We start from the raw sequence: 16,937 nt of genomic DNA, 5'->3' as shown, positions 1-16,937 counted from the left end.
CAACTATGTACAAACAGGCCCTATAACAGGATGAATTTGAAATAATCAGTAATGGGAAGGCACTAGCAATAAGGAGGATCAGGAAAGGCTTTCCTTTAGAAGGTAGAATTTTAGCTGGGACTGCAAGGAAGTCAGGAGGCATAGATGAGGAGGGAAAGCACTTGGGAGACAACCAATGAATGCCTGGAGGAAATGCAGTGGAGTATTTTATTTGAGAAACAGCAAGAAAGCCAGTGCCTCTGGGTCACAGAGTATGTTGGGGGTGAGGGAAAGTGAAAGAGGAACTGGGAATTATCTCCTGAAAAGGGTAGGATGTAAGCTGAGTCTTGAAGGAAACCAGGGAATCTAAGAAGCAGGGCCAAGTAGAGAGAGTATTCTCAGCATGAGGGAAAACCAAAAAGCAAGTAGAACTTTGGATGGTAAAATGCAAAGAAGGGAGTAATAGGGAGCCACTAGAATTTATTGAGTAGGGGATAGGGGGTTATAGTCAGACCTGTATCAGGTCTTTAGAAAAATCACTGGCAGCTGAGTGAAGGATGGATTGGAGTGGAGAGAAGCTTGACACAGGGAGACAATTAGGAGGCTACTGGAGATGAGGGCCAAGGATAGATCCGACAAGGATACTCATTGGACATGATATAGATAAGAAAAGGAGGAAAGAAGACTGAGAAGGAGCGGGCAGGCGACAGGGGGACAACCAGAAAAAAGCAGTATCCTGAAAACCCAAGAAGAGGGTGTTCAGGAAGAAAGGGTGATCAACAGTATCATCTGCTGCAGAGAGATCAAGAAAGATGAGAATTGAGCAAAGGCCATTCGATTTGACAATTAAGAGATCATCAGTAACTTTGGGAAGAGCTGGTTTAGTTAAATAATGAGGTGTAAGAAGTCAGACTGCAGTGATAGTGCCAGAGGTAGAACCTAGGTCTCCTGATTCCCAAGCCAAGGTTCTTTTAATTGCATTCATTAGATTTTTATTGATGCCTTTTGTTACTTAAATTTTGATAGCTTTTGTTTTTATATTAGCTAAATTCCCAGAGAGCCATCTCATATAATTAAAAAAAAATTTTAAGAATAAGAAAAAAAATCAGCAAAACAGATCAGTACATAAGAGTCTAAAAACATATGCAATATTCCACACCTGTGGACCTCCCACTTTTGCAAAGGGGTGGAGGGAAGTATCTTCTCATATCTTCTCTTTGGAGCAATGCTTGTTCTTTGTGAGTTTGCAACACTTTTATGGTGGTTGCTGTATTATTGTAATCATTGTTTTCTTGGCTCTGCTTACTACACTCTGCATCATTTCATGTAAGTCTTTCCATACTTTTCTGTATCATTTTTTAAAATTCAATTTTATTTTCAGTTCCAAATTTTCTCCCTCCCTCACCCCCTCTCCCTATTCATCACATAGTCATGATTTCTTTTAGCACAGTAATATTACATTCATGTACCACAATTTGTTTAATCATCACCCAACTGATGGGCATCTACTTTGTTCCCAATTCTTTGCTACCAAAAAATGCTGCTGTTAATATTTCAGCATATAAGGGGATTTTCTTTTTAATCAATGGCCTCTTTGGGGTATATACCTGGTAATATAATCTCTGGATCAAAAGGTCACATTCATTTCCAACTATATCCATTCTCACCCCTATTACAAAGATTAAAAAACAAAAACAAAACAAAAAAAGTCCAGCAAACTCAACTGATAACACTGGTTTATGATGGCACAAATAGTATTCTACACCCATAGTCCCCCTACTTCTACAACTGTTTACATTTAAATAAATGCATTATTTCAACACATAAAACATCCTAATTCTTTAAGTCTCCATCAGATTTCTTTGTCCATCCATTCTCATTCACTTTTCCTTTTATGTGGTGGTTGTTAGTGTGTACTCTCTTCTTCTAGGTCTGCTTTTTGAAATTTTTCATTATTTTGTAAAGATGTTTGCAGATTTCTTTATATTCCTTGTTTATTTTAATTACATTATAGCATTCCAGTGTGCCTGTTTCTCGGCAACCTCTTTTTAAAAATAGAAAAATTAATGTTTTATTGATACTTAAGAAATCAGTCACTTTGCAATGACACTTCCTCTTCCCCCACTCACCTATATAGATTTCTTCCTTACAAAAGAGAAATTAGATAAGCAAAACAAGCTAATAACAGGTTATGCTTATACCTGCACACCTAATTCCACATATATAGTCTATACCTTTCAGCCAAGGGAAGGAATTATGCTTCATTATAGATTGCCTGAAATTGAGATCAGCTACTACATTATTCAGAGTTCTGATGTTTTCCAATATTGTTTTCCTTTACATTATTGTGGTTATTTATGATTTACCATCTAAAGTGTTCTAGTTTTGTTCACCTCGCTCTTGCATCAGTTAAGTTTCAAAATTCTCTGAAGCCACCTCTTTATCATTTCTTATGGCATAGTTATGTTCCATTATTCATATACCATTCACATACCACAATTTGTTCAGCCATTTCCCAGTGTCTGGGCAATCGGTGTTTCCAGTTTTGTGGTACCTGCACCCAAAAAGTGCTACTAGGAATATTTTGGTCTATATTGCATAGGAACATAGAGATCTAGATTTTGGAAGGGACCTCAGAGACCATATGGCCCAGTTTCTTGATTTTGCAAATGAGGAAACTGTGGCCCAGAAATGTTCAGTGATGTGCCCAAGGTCACTCAGGTAGTGAACATCAGAAGTGGGATATGAAGCTAGGTCCTCTGACTACAAAGCCAGGACTCTTTTCAGTCCTCAGCCTCATGCAGGACCTTTCTGTCTTTAACTTCCTTAGGGTATGTGCCTAATAGTAGGATTTGCATGCAGTTCAAAGGATCCACATGGTTTTCTAGTATGGTTGGAGCTATTCCACCAACAGTGCTTCCCACAGCCCCTCCAACCTTCATCATTTTTGTTTTGTTTTCTTTGTTCATCTGAAAGATAAGAGATAAAACCTCACTAGTGCCTCAGTTAGCATTTCTCTTACAATTAGTTACTTCAGGTACTGTGGTTGCTGATAGCTTGCATTTCTTCTTCTGAAAACTTACTGAATTTGAGTCGTTTCTCCCTCCCTCCCCCCGCCCATCCTTTAATCACTTTTATCCACGGGATAATCGCTTTTGTTTTTATATATTTGTACCAATTCCTCATATGTTGCCAGTGCTCATTCCACTATACCATGCCGACTCTCATGTTAGTTCATCCACAACTCCATGGGAATTTCAAGAGGGGCTCAGTGTGATTATGCTTATTTAATTATGCCTGAGGTCTTTACAGGTCAGATGGGCTTGGAGGAGAAATGTCTGATGTAGATGTGATGCTGATCTAGTAAACTGAGAGGAACCTTCATTTGACTGTACCAAGCAGGTGCACTGTGTCCCAGGGAACCTAGAGCATCTGAGGATTAGGGGATGGGGTATGAGTGAACAAAGAAGGTTCCAAGAGTCAACTGGTCTTAAGAGGCTGGGATAGTTAACCTCTGGGGACTCAGCCCCACACAGAGCTGAGCACACTCTCCAGATGAAGTCTTACAAATTGGCAACAACCAGTGACCATCTGTCAATGAGATGGCTCAGCTGCATCTGTTCCTAGGGCCTGCGGCAAGATGCCTGGTAGAGCAGGGATGTTAGAAGGGGGTAGGATAGGAGTGAGGGATATTGTCTTGTCTCCAGGCCCTTCAAACCCTGCCCCACTTAATTTTCTTCCTGATCCCAAAAAGCTGTTTGTTTTTTAATCTTTCTCAAGTGACAGCAGCATCTCAGAAGCCTTCAGACTAGCTATCCCTTTTATTACAGCCTAGGATCGAGCTCTGCTCTCATTACTAAGAGCCAGTTCAGCTCCCCTCAGCAGCTATCGCCCAACTGGGGGAAGGAAGGGAATAAAGGCAGCACTTGATCGAAGCCACCTGTGGTGGAATGTAAAGTGTTCAGCCTCAGGATGCTTCCAGTTCAGCTGCACCACTGACTGATCCCTACCAGGATCACTGAACTTTGAAGACTGAGATACAGTGAATACACCAGAACTAGGCCACAAATTATCTTTGATAATTCAGGAGGCACTTTTAGATATTACCCGGACTCAGTCATCATCACAAGCACCAAATCTCATTGTGCTGATAAAGCACAGGATGCTGGTTAATAGTACTTATAACAGCGTTGGGTACACAGGGTAGGTACTCAATTAACATTTATTGATTGGATGAATGAGTGAATTATCAAATATATGAACTGATGATTGAGTGAACAACTTAAAATGGATTGCTGAATTGACTGAATGGATAGTTCTGGTTAACAAACGCTGGGTAATAAGTTAATAATATCGCTGCCTACATCTCCTTGGGATCTGTGTGTATGTACAATGCATGTATGTACATAAATAGAAGACATCTGGTTGGCCTCCTGAAGTACACTTTGTGAACCTTAAAGGGAGCTGCTAATAGGGTAATTTTCATTGCTCTTCTTATCCTCAGCTTTGCCTCAAAGCACTTATTTAATGACCACAGGCCTACTGCTGAGCATCCCGGCATCATAGCCTGCCTAATACTAGATACTTATGCAAAGGCACTCTATAAATGCTTTTTGAATTTAATTGGACAACATCGCTTGGTGAAGCAATCCAGCATATATGGTAGCAAGAAGGCTTTGGTCTCCTTTCATTTAACTCTTTAACAATATAAGCCATTTGGTGCTACGGTCTTGAAGGAAAAGGTCTACCAGGGGTGGGGAACCTGTGGCCTCCAGGCCACATATGGCCCTCTAGGTCCTTATGTACAGTCGTTTGGATTCAGTTTTGTGCTGCTAGAGAGTTATTACAGGGTATATAGAAGGGCTCTCTGGAGTCAGGAGTATAGCAAATTTTCTTCTTAGAAAATTCCCAAGAGTCCAAGTACCCAAACAATGTCCTTCCAGGGCTGAGATGCTGCTGCTCCTTCTACTCAGAACCAGAGATCAGCTAGTCAACAAGCATTAAGCACTTACTATATGCCAGGCATTGTGCTAAGTACTCAGTATACAAAGAAAGGCAAACAAACAAAAAAGAAAACCATTTCCAGGTCTCTGGGAGCTCACATTTTCATAGTCCAGTGGAGAAAACAATATGCAAATAACCATGCAATGTATAGATGATACTGGTACATTGCTAAATATATTTATATATCCACATATCCATATTGATATAGAGGGATGTGTATGTGTGTATACCACCTTCTGCAGTTGGCCTTTCCCAGTCTTTCCCCATCTCTCCATATAGTGTAAATAGAAGAAAATCTCAGTGATCAGCACTAATGAGGGGATGGGAGAGGCCTCGTGTTGAAGAAAGCTAGGAGGTAAAGGTATTTCAGGCTTGGAAGGGGCATCTAGCCAGTAGGGAGAGTGGAGTGCCTTGTAAAGAAGAGCAAGAAGGCCAAACGTCACTGGATTGTTAAGTATACTGAGAGAAGTATCAGACTGGAAAGAAAGGAAAGGCCCAGGTGGTGGAGGGTTTTTAAAGTTTTAAAATAAACTGGAGTTTATTGGTGGGGAGGGGGAGAATGATAGGAAAATCACTTGGACAGCTGAGTGGAGGCTGGTTTGTAGTGGGGACGCTTGAAAGGCAGGTAAACCAATTAGAAGGCTATTGTCCAGGTGAGAGGTATGGAGGGCCTCTATGGGAATGCTGGCTGTGTGAGTGGAGAGGAGAGTCTCTGTAGGAAAAATATTGTGAAGATTAAAAGAAAAAAAACGATTTGGCAACAGATTTGAAATGTAGAGAGAGAAAAGTCAAGGATAACACCACAACTCAAAGCCTGAGTGACTGGGAGGATGGTGGTGCCCTCAACAACAATAGGAAAGTTGGGAGCGGGGGAAATAATTTGTTTTATTATTTTATTTTTTTCCTCCTTGGTCAAAAGAGTTAATAGAAATGAAGTCTGTTCCAGTACTTTGCAAGAGTAAAAAAATATATGACCTCACATTGGAGTCAGCTTCAACACTGGGTTTATGGGCTCTGCCATATCAGTCTTCAGCAGCTACAACCCATCATCCCCCTGCTAGATGGTTAAATAGCTGTGATTGGAGCCAGGCCAGACTCAGCTCTGCAGCTGTCTAGGAGAAGCTACCCTTACTAGCTGCAGCTGCTAAGAGAACATCCGTGAAGTATGGTATGCGTGCAGAAAAATTCAAATAGCTCTATGATGATTCAACTTAGACCCAGTGAGACAGAATGTTGTTATAGTCCAGTTGTTTCAGTTGTGTGACCCCATTTGGGGTTTTCTTGGCAGAGATACTGTAGTGGTTTGCCATTTCCTTCCCCAGCTCATTTTACAGATGAGCAAACCGAGGCAAAAAAGGTTAAGTGACTTGCCCAGGGTCACACAGCTAGTAAGTGTCTAAGGATTTGAACTCGGGAACATGAGTCTTCCTGAATTCAGACCCAGCACTGCACCACTTCGCTTGCCCTACCTAGAGGCTGAGGATCTTCCAATTCTGGATTTTGTGAATCTGAGACGTCTTCCCCGTTTCCCTTAAACAGCTGTTTTGCCCATTCCCTGCTACTGCAAATACAATGCTCAGAATAAGTGTGTTCATATTCGTTTTGTTAAGTGGAATTTGTTACCATTTTGAAGATTGCATCCCCTTGCAATCTTACAGGATAACAATGGTGCTATGACCTTTCTGGCGCATACAAGACCAGCCACTTAGGTGGGAAGAAGGTCACATCTCATCCAAATTCTGTTGTTCAGTCAAACTAGTCTTCTTGTTCTTCCTCACACATTGTATTTACTATCCCCACACTCCCATACTGAAATGCACTCTCCTCATCTCTCACTTTTAGCAGCCTTTGCCACCTTCAAAACTCTGCTCAAGTATCACCTTTTTTTGCCAGAAGCCTAGCTTTATCTTTCCCAGCTGCTAGCATTCTCCCCTCCCCATTACCTTGAATTTATTTGCATGTACCTATTTGTGTGCATGTTGTCACCTCTGTCTTTTTTTCTGTCTTTGTCTCTCTGGATCTTGCATAGTGCCTGGCACATAATATATCATCATAACTCATTTAGACAGCACTTTACATATATTTTTAAAATTTGATCCTCACACCATCTCTGTGAAAGTGGTACCAATATTATTATCCCTATTTCATAAATGAAAAAACTGATGTTCAGAGAGGTGAATAATAATGATATTTAGATAACCCTTTAAGGTTTGCAGAGTGCTTTATAAATATTATCTCATGATCCTCATAAAACTCTTGAGAGTTGGATGCTATTATTATTCCCATTTCAGAGATAAGAAAATTGAGTCAGAGGTTAAGTGACTTGTTCAGAGTCACACAAATAGGCTGGATTTGAACTAAGGCCTTTCTAACTCCAAGCCCCCAACACTCTATTCACTGGCTAGCTGTCTCTTAAGGTAAAGTGACTTGCCTGTAGTCACACAGCTAATCAACATGAGAGAAAGGATTCAAACTCCAGCTTCCTCAAGAGGCAGGCTGTTTCTGGTTTTCCCCAGAGTGGGGTGTTTTTATTGATCTGCCTCAGTTATATACATGTGGGTAATACACAGACACTAATGAATCCTTAGCCAACCTCCATCCAGCACCAGTTTAGGCTCCTCTAGCATCAGCTAAGGGGCCACTAGGTGGCTCAGTGGATAGGAAGATTCATTTTCCTGAGTTCAGATTTGACCTCAGACATTTACTAGCTGTGTGACCCTGTTTGCCTCAGTTCCTCATCTGTCAAATGAGCTGGAGAAGGAAACGGTGAATCACTCCAAGAACGAGAGTTGCACACAGATGAAAAGAATGAATAACAACAAAGCATCAGCTAACATGTTTATAGAGAAATGGATCCCAGTGTGGTGAAATGGAAAGAACACAGTCCACTAAGAGTCAGAAGACCTGACTTTGAGTCCTAGCTAGCTGTGCCTCTTAACTATTAGTGAACTCAAGAAAGTCACTTAATGTCTTTAAGCTCTTAATTTCCTCCCCTGAAAAATAAGGTGGATGTGATGGTCTCTCCCAGCTCTGACTTTCTATGGAGCTATTTAAAACCTAAACTAAATGTCTGCAAGTTTAAAAATTGTGTTTATCTATATTACACACACACAAACAGACATGAATGATTTTCAGATTATCTACTGCTTTAAATTATCCACCCTATTTTGGACTCTCCAATGTTTTGAAACTTCCATTCCCTTCTACCAGCACTGGTAATTAAAAGCTGGCTGATTTGGCCTACTTTCTGTCCTCCCAAACATGTCCTGTGGTCTCCTACCTCTATGCTTTTGTTTGTCTGGTTTTCTGTAATCCTCCTTCTTTATGAAATTCCTGTACTTTTAAAAAAAATGACACAAGATACTTCCCAACCCCCAAAGTATATTCCCTGAAAACAGTTAAGGGAAATTTAACAGCAACAGTGATTTCATGTCACTTTCCATATGTTATATAGCTTACTGATAGCAGCAAGGAAGGATGTGGCATAATTTTTGAGAGTAGAACCCTTTGACTCAGTGACTTCCATAACAATGATTTTGTCTTTGCCCTAAAAATCTCACAATTGTATACATATAAAATTTGTGCTATTTGTATGTACGCCTCCTTTAACTCTAAAGCTAAAAACTTCTGGGAAGTTCCACGCCTGCTCCTTAGACTAGACTCTACTAGACTTGTAAGAATCCCTGAGGGCAGAGACTACCATCTTATCCAAACTGTCTTGCACCTAACACAATGTTTTACACATATGTACTTAATAGATGTTTGTTGAACAGAAGTTAATGGAGTAAATTGGTGACTGTCTTAACAGCAGTAGTAAGGTTCTTAGTTTGACCATTCTAAATGGACCAAGGTTGGCTGAATTCTGTCTTTGCCTGAGAAGGAATGGTCCTCACTGTTGGTCGCCCAGTTTCCTGGAGCTGAAAACCAATGTGGTGTAGTGGAAAGAGCAATGACTTTAGAGTCAGAAGACCTGGGTTCAAATCTTGTCTCTTCTACTTGTTTGACTTTGGGCAAATCACCCCACATCTTAGGACCTCAGATTCCATGATCCTTCAGAAATTCCTTCTAGCTCCACATCCACAGTTCTGTGGCCCAGCTTCCTATTCATTCCCAGGACAGTGAAATGGTCTTCCTTGTCCCTGCCAAGCAGCTCCCTAGTTAAAGAAGCTGCTTTCTTTGCCTAAAACTTCATCATCCTGTGGCAGGCAAATGTGAAGCAAACACAGTGAATTTGCCTTTTAAAGTTAAGGAACCCTGAAAGAAAAGGACTTAGAAGGGGTAACTGGAAAGGTTGTTTTTGTTTTGTTTTGTTTTTTAGAGAAATCTAGGCTAGAACCTTGGGGGTCATCTAGCCCAACCCCCTCCCCCCCATTTTACAGATTGGGAAGCTGAGGCCTAGGTCAGTCTCTTCTCCTTTCAGACCCAACGTTGCCCATTACAAGTGCCCTGTACATAAAAACACCATGGAACAGTGGAAAGATCACAGGACTCAAGTCCTGGCTCTTCCCCCAATTAGCTGTATAATCTTGGGCAAGTCATTTCCCCCAAAAAGCCTAGCTATAAAATGGGAATAAGAACTTATAGGTGGGCTGCCTACTCATAAGAATCAAATAAGACCCTATATATGGTGAAGTGCTTTGCAGAATGCAGTATTAATGAGCCATTACTAATTCAGATTTGAAGAGAAAGTGGCAAAGAGTAAAACTTAGGCTCAGAAAGGAGCTGAGAGAGGAAACTACCCTACACCATTCAGTCCTTTTCTGGGCCTTGGGGACAGCAAGAATTACAGGTAACTTCTCTATGGCAACAGGTCATGCCATCACAAAGCCAGGCTGCTGCTTCTTCAAGGGCCACAGCCTTGGTGCCCCCTCTGGTTTTGGGGTTGGCATCCATTCCTGGGAATGTGGAGAAAAGTGGGCTGGTGAGGAAAAGCTTAGAATCAGAGTTTTCAGTCTGGCAGGGGCCTTCATCCAGCCTGACCTCATTTTACTGAGCTTCATAGATTTATAACTAGAAGGGACCCTAATTAGAGGTCACCTAGTTCAGCTCCATTTTACAGATAAAGAAACTGAGGGTCAAAAAACTTTGGACCAGTCCAAAAATGCACATGGTCTGCCTTCTAGCAGGACTACACCTAACCTATCCTCAATAAAACTATATGTGCCCTGTTCTCTAAGGAAAAAGGGCTTCCCCAGGCTGCTTCATAGAAACATCACACTGAACCCTTGCTAGTCAGAAATCCTTTCTTGTTCAACCTAAGTCTTCCTTGCTGTAGTACATATTTGTCTTACATCCTCCCCTTTCCAAATAAAACAGCTGTTGGTTTGACTTGCTGTAGTTTCTTCTGGGGTTTTGGAGCTAGACAACGTCAGAGTAGGGCAGTGTCTACATTGAAACTAAGTAGAAGGAAAATGGAACCCCTAAGTTGTCTAAGTCTTGTGGTGGACAGGTAGGTAAACATTGTATTTAACATCCCCAACATATACATTTTTAGGCCTGCTGATTACACCTCAGCAACATCTCTCCAATATGTTTCCTCTTTTCTGACACTGCCACCACTCTGGTGTAGGCCTTCATTACCCCCTCCTGGACTATTGCAATAACTTGCTGGTGGGTCTGCCTGCCTCATATCTCGCTTCAATCCATCAGACACCAAAGTGATTTTTCTGAATTGAAGTTGCAGTACAAGTAGTCACTCCCCTACTCAATAAACTCCAATGGCTCCCTTCTGCCTCCAGGATCAAATACAAAATCCTCTGTCTGGTGTTCGAAGGCCTTCATAACCTAGCCTCCTCCTACATACTTGACATTGGCCTCCTGGCTATTCCACAAACAAGACACTTCATCTCTTAGTATCTTCTCTGTACCCCCCCATGCCTAGAACACTCCCTTCCTCATTTCCACCTCCTTCAAGTCTCAACTAAAATCTCATCTTCTATGGGAAGTCTTTCCCAACCTCTCTTAATTCTAGTGCCTTCCCTCTGTTGATTATTTCCTATTTATCTTGAGGATAGCTTGTTTATACAGATTTGTTTAAGGGTTATCTTCCCAATAAATTGTGAACTCCTTTAGGGCAAGAACTGTCTCTTAGCATAGTGCCAGGAACACAGTAGGTACATAAGAAATGTATATTGACTGACTGATCTTCTTTATGTATTAAATCACAAGCCCATACCTGGTCTTTGCCTACAGATAAAAATGATTCAACAGACATTAAGTGCCTACTGTAAACCACTGTAAGGCACTGTGCTAGGTAGGTACTGAGGATACAGAAATAAATGAAGTGGTAGTGGGTTACAGCATGTACACAGATAAAGAAATAGAAGATAATCTGAGGTAGGATATGACCTCAGTGGCCTTCAATTCCATCAAGCCATCCATCACCCATGCTCTGGCTGTATACTTCCCTCCCTTCTCAATCTTGATCCTTTAATTATCCAATTCAGCCCTCCTAATTAGCTCCCTTGTCCTAAAGCTACTCATGTCCTGCCAAATCCCAACCCTGGTTTTTCCCACTATCCATATCCATGTTCCTATTCCATTACTTGCCATGCTACTGAATAGAACTGATGCAACTGTGCTGACTGCATCCATTATAAATTTGTTAATCTAATCTCAAGTGGGTCCTCACTAAATGATTCTCTCTCCCACTCTCCGGAGACCTCAGCACCACCACCACATGCCTGCCTCACACTTTACTAAGAAAATCAAGGCCGTTCATGGCCAACCCCTACTTCACAACCCCTTGATCTTATCCCCCTTTCATTCCATTCTAATGAAAAGGTGGTTCTTCCACCAAGGCCAAGTCTTCCACACATACCCTCAACAAGTATGCCCCTCCCCCAACTCTTCAATCTCTTACTGTCTTCTTCCTTATTGCCTACAGTCACTCATAAGTCTCTATCCTTTTAAAAAAAAAACCCACTGTGTCACAGCCAAACTAGAAAAGCTGTTAATGCTCATTTTCTGCACTTCCACTAATTTCTTCACAACTCTTTGTAGTCAGGCTTTGAACTTCATCACTCAGTTCCTCTCTCCAGAGTTACTAATGATCTCCCTTAAAATGCCAAATTTCAAGATCTTTTCTCAGTCTAGTCCTAGATTTCCTTCTCTGTAGCATTTGATGCTGACCATACTATCTTCTCTGGGTTTTTGTGACACTGCTCCATTCTAATTCACCTCTTACCTGTTTTTCTGTTCCTTCTCAAGCCCTTTTCGTGGGTCATCATTCATATCACACCCCCAAAGACTCTCTGTGCTGGACCCTCTTTTCCTTCTCTACATACATATCCAGTCCTAATCTGTCTCCTAAGCTCCAGTCCTATTATTATGAACTGTCTATTAGATATTAGATGTCTCACAGGCACCTCAAACCCAGCAATGTCCAAAACAGAACTCATCTTTCCTCTAAATCCACCCCTCTTTTCTGTTTCTGTTGAGGGCATCAATCAGTTACCCAATCTTATTACTTCTACCTTCACACTCTCTCTCCCTGGATCCATTCCCTTGTTTTCACTCACACTAGTTCAGGACCTCTTCACTTCTCACCAGGACTACTACCAGAGCTTATTCACTGATCTCCCCGCCTTGAGTCTCTCCCCATTCTAGTTCCTCTATCTGACTGCCAAAAAGATTTTCCTGAAGTGCAGGCTTGGCCGTATCGGTAAATTCCAGTGGTTCCCTATGACCCTTTAAATCAACTGTAAACTTCTCTAGCATCCAAAGCTCTTCACAACTTGTCCTCTTCTTACTTTTTCAGCCTTATATACTACTCCTCTTGTTGCACTCTACAGCCCAGCCAGACAGCCTTTTAAGGTTCCTCATACAACACTGCCTCTCCCAACTCCATGTCTGGAATATACTCCCACCTCCTGGAACCCCTTTATTTTAGTTTTCCCCCTAAGACTCAGATTATGTGTCATCTTTTTCATCCTTCTTGATCTCTCAACTGCCAGTGCCTTCCCCCACTCCAAATTATGCTCCTCCCCCAACACACATTTTATTTCCCCAAATAGAATGTAAGCTCCTTGAGGGCAGGAATTAGCTCACTTTTGCCTTTGTGTCCTCAGTGTCTGGCACATGGTATATGCTTAATAAATGCTAGATTAATAGTAAAGTACTAACAACTGGAGGGATCAGGAAAGGTTTCATGGAGGAGATAGCATCTGAGCTTTGAAAGATAAGCACTTTGACATTTTAAAATGGACAAAAATTAGTGTTTAACTATGGGGCTCAGACTATAGGTGTTATGGAAAGTAAGAAAAAATAACTATGCTTTAGAATAGTCAGCAAGTTTCATAGACAAAGTGGACCTTGAGTGATAAGTAGCGCTTAGCTCAGTGGGAAGGAAAAAAGGGCATTCCAGATGGGGTAATGGCCAGTTATCCCACCTACAGGGAACAAAAGCAGAGGTGGGAATGGGTTTGGCTGCTCTGGCAGGGATCGAATCATATTCCCACGTAACTACAGAAGCCATGAAAATACCACCAGCTCCAGAGTTTGAGTAGGAAGAAGGTAAGTATGTGGGGAAGGGGCAGACTGGAACAGTTAACTGTCACCTCATTCATCTTCCTTGCAGCAATATTTCATCCTCCTCATCATCACTGATGGAGTTATCAGCGACATGGATGAGACCCGTCACGCAGTTGTACAGGCTTCCAAGCTGCCCATGTCCATCATTATTGTGGGTGTGGGCAATGCTGACTTTGCTGCCATGGAGTTCCTGGATGGCGATACTCGTGCTCTTCGTTCCCACACTGGCGAGGAGGCAGCCCGAGACATTGTGCAGTTTGTGCCCTTTCGGGAATTCCGCAATGTGAGCCTTGGGTAGGGGGAATCTGGGAAGGAGGAGGGGCACCAAGGCAAAAAGTATATGTATAGAAAATAAGATTCAGACATCAATGTTGGGATCGTCTACAAAATACAGCAGTGGGTGTAAAGTCAGGAAGAGCTGAGTTCAAATCCCTTCTCAGATACTTACTAGGTGTATGACCCTGGGCAAGTCACTTAACTCCTCTCAGGCCAAGGTTCTTCCTCTGAAAAATAGGTATATCACCTAACTCGCAGGATTATGAGGAGGATCAAATGAGATTACATATGTAAGCTGCTTTATAAACCTTAAAGTATATACAATTTTAATTGTTGCCATTACTAGAGTATGGTCCCTTCCTCGTCTAAAGTTCTATGATTCTATTTGGTCCATTTGCACAGGGTCGCATCACAGCTAGAATAGCCCTAAGTCCATCCAAACTAACCTCATTATACAGATGGGGAAATAGAGGCTCACAGAAGCAGACGGACTTGGTTCAAATCATAAGCTAATCACTGGCTAAGCTGGGATTAGAACTCGGGATTCTGACCGTTAGTAAATAATGCTCTTCTTATTTATTAACACTACACTGTCAGTCATAGAATCACTGGCTCTAGAACTAAAACAGAACCTTAAAGATCATGTAGTCTTAACTCCCTCAATTTAGACATAAGAAAACTGAGGCTAAGTGAGGCAAAGTAATTTATTTGCCCAAGGTTTCACAGGCAGCATTGAGGTATTACTGTATGCCATGCCCTGTGCTTAGGAGGCCTTGGATGATAAAAAGAAACATTAGACAGCTTAATTTTAACTGCAGGAACTAAGGCATAACCTTGTGAAACAATCAGATAATACAAATAACAACACAAGCATTTGTAAGCACCTGTTGTGTGCAGGGTACTGTGTTATGCATAGAGGATGCAAAGACAAAATGAAAAAGTCCCACTCCTCAAGAAGTGTACATTTTCCTGGGGAAGGGAAAAGAATACATGTTCCAGTAAGTATATACCTGATGGTTTGAAGAGGAGGGGGAGAGCATTAGTGACTATGATAAATGATAAAGTGTTGGGTCATCTAAACAATAAGTACAATAGGAGTTAGAAAAAGGAATTGATTCATGTAGTCTGAAGATTTCCTGGAGATGGACCTTGAAGGATGGGTAGAATCTGGATAGGCATAAGGGAAGGGAGAAAGCACTCCCTGTGTGGAGAGCAGCATGAGCAAAGGTATGGACAGCAAGAGTGATCCATGGCATACTTCGCTGGAAGGTATGTAATTGAGAATAGTGTGGTAGGGCCCACTATAAAGGTATATGGGGTAGTACAGTAATGGCCAGTCATCAAGGCTACCGAGGGGCTATGGACACTGTCACTCTAAGAGATGGATTAGATATAGTTCCACATTTGGGTGATTACCTCTGAGACTCCTGTAAGACAATAACTTTTTACTTTTGCTCTGAGAAGCCACCTGTTAGAAGAACCAGTGCCTCCAGTCATCCTAACACTGGCTTACTGGCTTTTCAGGTGACACTCATATATATATATATATATATATGAGATACATGTGATAGTGGTAAATGACCTTGGGATCCCAGGGTTTGCATCTAGGTCCCTGCATATAACAGTGGCAAAGGTCTATTTCACAAGGCCAGAGAGGAAGCTCAAAAGTGAAACCTGCTCTGCTCCCCTCAACCTCTCATTCAGTGAACAGGCCTTGAATGTTTGTGTCATTTTAGGTCACTTATACTTTTGTATGTGTTGTATGTGTACTTTTGTATTTATAGATGGCCTTGTGTGAGAGACTTAAGCACCAAGCCAAACTTCTCTTTCTCTTCCTTTAGCTCTCCTAGAAAACTTACTTGCCAAAGTATAGACCTTTCCCTTCCTTCCTCCCCTTAGGAGACTTAGAGTGGTCAGGGAGGAGAGACCAGCAGAATTCCTCCAAGATGCTAGAGGTGGGAAGGAAAGGAAAAAGAGTACAGGCAAGAAGTAAACATTATTTGGTTTTATTTTTATTGATATCTTTAGTTTACATCACCTTTATTCCCCAATATATCCTTCCCCATCTCCCTTCTCAGTCATCCCTATAACAGAGAAGAAAAAACAATTCAAAAGCAACCCACGTATCAACCAAGTCTGATATTGTAGGAGATTTCCATTCCCATAGTCCTCCACTTCTACAAAGCAAGGAGGTACATTCTCATATTTATTCTTTAGGGCTATATTTGGTTATAATTTTGCAGCATTTAGACTTGTTTTCAGTTGCCCTTTCTGTTTACAGTCTTCATGTATCATCATTTCATGACACTCCAGTGTTATAAAATGACCCACCCAAGAAGTCACTAATCCTGCCTTTTCTCTCCTGTTGTCCCCTAGGCACCGAAAGAAACCTTGGCTAAAGCTGTGCTGGCAGAGCTGCCCCAGCAAGTCGTGCAGTATTTCAAACACAAAAACCTGCCGCCTGGCAGCTGTGAGCCTGCATAGCCTCCAGCAGCCTCCTTTCCCCTCAGAATGGCATCAGCATGTCAGCCAAACCTCATCACAGTCCCCAAGGAAAGCGCACGTGCACCAGGCTTCCTCACTGCTGGTTTTTGTTTTTGTTTTGTTTTTTCAAAAAAAACAAATCGGCCTTTTTTTTTTTTTAACACAACTGGACACTCTCCTGAACTCTCCCAAACACAGCTGGGTTTCCTTTGTCAAATTTGCCAACCCTGATGATACTACCATGCCACACAGGGCCACTCCTTTCTCCTCCCTACCATCATTTTCAAGTATTGAATGTACTTTGTATAATTTTAGTGGAATAATTATCAAAGAGAATAAATTTTTACAATCAGAACTGGTTTTTTTTTCAAGCAACTAGCTATATATGATGATTAAAAAAAAGGTGTATCTGTTATGTATTTGTGTTAAGCCTATACCTCTCTCATGCTCTGTTCATTTTTATACTGTGTATATGTTCTATTTGTTATACTCAGGTTAATAAAGAAACTCAGACATTCCATGAAAGCTTCTTTCCTTGGACAAAGCCTGGGGGGTTACAAATCTGAGAAGCCAAGTTCCAATGTAGCTTATTTTACTGTATACAGGCCCTGGCCTCAACCTCCTCACTCTGGTTTGTACAGGGTCCCTTCTCATAATTTCTG

General features: G+C 41.5%; 1 protein-coding gene across 1 annotated transcript in view; it reads left to right on the top strand.

Moving 5' to 3' along the window:
* Positions 1–16,800, top strand: part of CPNE2 (copine 2) — a 93,621-nt gene extending 76,821 nt beyond the window's left edge. Inside the window, exons 15-16 of the mRNA XM_020965691.2 lie at positions 13,562–13,798; positions 16,168–16,800. Of these exons, the coding sequence (XP_020821350.1) occupies positions 13,562–13,798; positions 16,168–16,275 (345 nt within the window). The 3' untranslated portion in view covers positions 16,276–16,800. The remainder of the gene's footprint in view (positions 1–13,561; positions 13,799–16,167) is intronic.
* The last annotated feature ends 137 nt before the right edge of the window (positions 16,801–16,937 follow it).

Source organism: Phascolarctos cinereus, unplaced genomic scaffold (genome assembly GCF_003287225.1).
Source record: "Phascolarctos cinereus isolate Bilbo 61053 unplaced genomic scaffold, phaCin_HiC Scaffold_2;HRSCAF=192, whole genome shotgun sequence".
NCBI classification, from domain to species: domain Eukaryota; kingdom Metazoa; phylum Chordata; class Mammalia; order Diprotodontia; family Phascolarctidae; genus Phascolarctos; species Phascolarctos cinereus.
The sequence above is the reverse complement of the archived record's forward strand: the minus strand, read 5'-3'. Positions and strand labels throughout refer to the sequence as shown.